The following is a 4,116-nucleotide window of genomic DNA, read 5'->3' as shown; positions in this document are numbered from 1 at the left end:
GGGGTAGGCTGAGGCTCAGGGGCTCCTGAGTCGGCAGTCAGTAGAGGGTTAAGCCCCCATGTAAGGTCTGGTTGTTCCAGGGAGCCAGTTTATTTGGGTTTACACAGCAAGGCTAGTGTTGCTATGGCTGGCTTGCAGGCAACAAGTCTTATGATCTGGAAGAGCAAACTGTGTATATAGCATGACGGCATTTATTAAAGCAAGATAAACGCAGCAGCAAAGGATCTGGCTGGAGCCATAAATTCCTCTGATTCTCCTTTCTGAGCCATCACATTCCATTTGAGTGAGCCCTGTTGGGCCAAACATTTCCATTAAATAAAGTCGATTTGTTGAAAATCCCTAAGAGAATGAACTGAGAGTCGCCCCCTCCCTCCACCCCCAATCCCTGTTTGAAAAGAGAAATGTGTAATGTGTGGTTCTGACTCACACTGTCTGAGTACAAACAGGTCTGCTGTTCTGGGCAGTGAGTCCCCTCCATCACTAGGGGTATTCAGACCAAACTGGGTGACGCAGGGCTCTCTTCCTTTTAGGGGGCGTCGAGCGGGGGGAGAAGGGGACGTTCCTAGGAGACATTGTCCCTGAGACTTCAGGTCATATGAGCCTAATGACGGATCCTGGTGACTTCCCCACACCCCTCATTCTGCACCACGGCACATGTATCCCAGGGAAGGGGGGAGTGTCATCAGGGACTTGGGGGAGAGCAAGGACATGGGGACCAGAAAACCTGAGTTTAAATCCTAGTTCTACAATTACTGGGACGGTAGCCACTGAAATCAACCCTGAATCTTCACAGGAAGGACTGATGCTGAAGCTGAAGCTCCAATACTTTAGCCACCTGATGCAAAGAGCTGACCTGACCCAAAGACTCACTGGAAAAGACCCTGATGTGCAAAAGATCATGATGCTGGAAAAGACTGAAGGCAGGAGAAGGGGACGACAGAGGGTGAGATGGTTGGATGGCATCACTGACTCAATGGATATGAGTTCGAGCAAACTCTGGGAGATGGTGAGGGATAGGGAAGCCTGGTGTGCTGCCGTCCATGGGGTCACAAAGAGTCGGACACAACTGAGAGCTCAACAATAACAACAAAGTCGCCACGCACAGGTCCTTCCATCCTATGACCCCCGCCCAGTCCACCATGTACTGAGTGATAGTAGCCACCACCCATACTTATACTGGGCACCTTGCAAAGGGCCTCATGGGATGATGTCTTTTATTTTCCACAGAAATGCTATGAAATTAACAAGTCCATGTATCCCCACGTTATTGATCAGAAAACTGAGGCCTGGAGAGGTTAAGGAACTAAGGAATGGTGGAGGCAAGGTCAGAGCTTAGGCCTCTGGGGACTTCCACCCTCGCTCGATCACAGTTCTTACCTTGTCTGTGGCATTTAGGAGATTACTTTAGAAAATGGGTATAAAGGTGTCTTTTAAAATAATAAACTGCTAGTCTTGGAAGTGTTGAGCGGGAAGCCGTATCTTTTTTTTTTTTTAGATATTAATTTATTTGGCTGCTCCAGGTCTTAGTTGCAGCTCATGGGATTTTTAATCGAGGCATGGGGGTTCTGGTTCCTGTGCCAGAACTGAACCCAGGTTCCCTGCACTGGACCACCAGGGAAGTCCCGAATCTTAAGTTACAAGCATTTTCCAAACTTGTTCAAACTAAAAAATATTTTCCTCTCTCCCAGCCCGCAGTCTCCCTTTCCTTCTCCCACTCCCTCTTGGCCACCACCCCTCCTTACCTCTCCCTTCCCTCCTCGCCCACTTTGTTCAGATACATCGTCTTTGGTGGAATTCAGGCTTAACAGTCAATGAAAGGAAAACCAACAGTCAAATTTAAAAGTACTTGAGCTTTTATTAAAAAAAAAAAAATACAATCAGGTACTGTCCAGATGTGTTTTGGAGAGGAAGATCTCTTTAAAAATCCTTAGTTTACATCATCATCATCATCATTATTATTATATTAATAATATTAATCGTATCCTTAAAATTGAAACAGCATTGCTTTTCTGAACGTAAAAAAAGGGACGGCTTCAAGACACACATTGAATCACTGCTAACAAAAATAATGATAATTAATTATACAGCTTTGTGTAAAATCCAGCTGGTTCTAAGACAAGCTACCACTGTACAGGCTACCCCGCTCCCATCCCCAGAGCCACCCAAGAGAAGGAAAACCACTGTGATGCTGTCGCTGCAAGACTTTTGCCGAATCAAACAACAGAATGGAAACCTGCCGGACACTGTGGTCTTTGGTGTGAAGGAAGTCATCGCGGAGTGGCTGAGGCCAGCTGCCGCAGGCCCCGACGATCCATGGTCAACTTTAGCTCCTGCCAGACGCCCAGGTGTGGCTTAATGGTCGGACTGCTCACATTGATGCTTTGGTAAAATTATCTTCAATCTCTGGGCCCTTCTCCTCTCCCCCAGTTGTCCCCGGAAACTTATGCCCTTTTGCGCCTGCCTTCGAGGTTTCGGAAGTTGCTGGGTCTCAGCTTCATCTCAGCAAACTGGATTGAATGCTCGTGGCCCTTCCAGTGGAACCAGTTAACACCCTGTGAAGGAGAGAAGACCTTCAGATTGGTTTCCATCAGACAAAGTATTCACTGACCATTGCTATTTAGTTAGGGGGACAAAATGAGCCCTATTTCAAACATATGGATCCCAGGGGGGAAGGAGAGGATGAATTGGGAGACTGGGATTGTCATATATACACTATTGACAACTATGTATAAATAGGTAACTATTTATCTAGTTAATCGTAGGTTCTATTAACCAGAACCTACTGTAGAGCACAGGGAGCTCTTCTCAATGTCCTGTGATGATGTAAATGGGAAGGAAACCCAAAAATGAGTGGAGATGTATATATATATATATATATACATACACGTGGGGCTTCCCTGGTGGCTCAACAGTGAAGAATCCACCTGCCAATGCAGGAGACGTGGGTTTGATCCCTGGGTCAGAAAGATCCCCTGGAGAAAGATATGGCAACCTACTCCAGAATTCTTGCCTGGGAAATCCCATGGACAGAGGAGCCTGGCTGGCTACAGTTCTTGGGGTGGCAAAGAGTCAGATATGACTTAGCAACTAAATAACAACAGCAACATATGTGTGTGTGTGTGCATGTGTGTGTGTGTGCACATGTAGCTGACTCACTTTGTTGTACAGTAGAAACTAACACAACATTCTAAAACAACTATACTCCAATAAAAATTAAAGGAAGAAGAGCTCTGTTTCAGTTTGACCACTTGGAAGCTCATGGCTGTATCCTGCTGATCTGTTTATTGATTTGCATAATCAAAACTTTCAAGAGACCTGGCTGAATCAGTTGTTTTTGTTTTTAACTTTAGTCAGAAGTCACCTGAGTTTGCACTGAACTTTGATCTGCCACCTTGAGATAAAGTGGTGGCTGATGAAACTGGCCATCATTAGGATTACATGCTGCAGGAATTTGGGTCATGATCAGAGCTTACGGAATTGAGTGGCTATATGCGGTGGGCGGGGGGTGGGGTGGGGTGGGTCTATACTTCACAGGATTCCTATGACATGTTTTACAAAGAACATAGGTGGACACAAGTTTTGCAACCTGACACATAAAGTTGAATCTTTGTGTTCTTACTTGAGAGATAAACGTCTTCAACAAGTTATCAAAAGGTTCTGGGCCTCAGTTTTACTATTTTTCTTCTTTAGGGTTGATAATGCTAACCTTAGAAGAATACTGTGAAGATTAAATGAGTCTGTAAAGGACCTGCCACCCTGCTGGGCCCATCATAGGCGCTCAGTAAATATTACCCCCCATCTCAAGTACGGAGGCATAGCCTCAGAACTCTGGCCAAAGATGTTCCTCAAGAAAAGACTGTACTTGTCTCAGGGCCTCCTGGTTCTGGGTTTGGCTTTTCAGCAAAGTCGACAGGTGGTCGACTCTGCCTTCTGAGTCCCACAGACCCCTTGTCCTCCTAGGGTGGGGGTCAGCTTCAGAGAGTCCTCCTGTGGGGTCTCCCCTACCCCCCTCCCACCCCGCTCCATGCACTGAGCCCTCTTCTCTTCAGGTTTCGTAGGGCTGGGATGGAACATGTCCACAGAGAAGATAGTGGCTGGGGGGATGGGGGGGAAAAA

The 4,116-nt window shown here is 46.4% G+C and overlaps 1 protein-coding gene across 1 annotated transcript in view; it reads right to left on the bottom strand.

Moving 5' to 3' along the window:
• Positions 1-1,830: 1,830 nt before the first annotated feature.
• Positions 1,831-4,116, bottom strand: part of TNC (tenascin C) — a 103,993-nt gene continuing 101,707 nt past the window's right edge. The window contains exon 29 of the mRNA XM_010835131.1: positions 1,831-2,552. Coding sequence (XP_010833433.1) covers positions 2,442-2,552 — 111 coding nt within the window. The 3' untranslated portion in view covers positions 1,831-2,441. The remainder of the gene's footprint in view (positions 2,553-4,116) is intronic.

Source organism: Bison bison, unplaced genomic scaffold, assembly GCF_000754665.1.
Source record: "Bison bison bison isolate TAMUID 2011002044 unplaced genomic scaffold, Bison_UMD1.0 scf7180017864039, whole genome shotgun sequence".
NCBI classification, from domain to species: domain Eukaryota; kingdom Metazoa; phylum Chordata; class Mammalia; order Artiodactyla; family Bovidae; genus Bison; species Bison bison.
The sequence above is the reverse complement of the archived record's forward strand: the minus strand, read 5'-3'. Positions and strand labels throughout refer to the sequence as shown.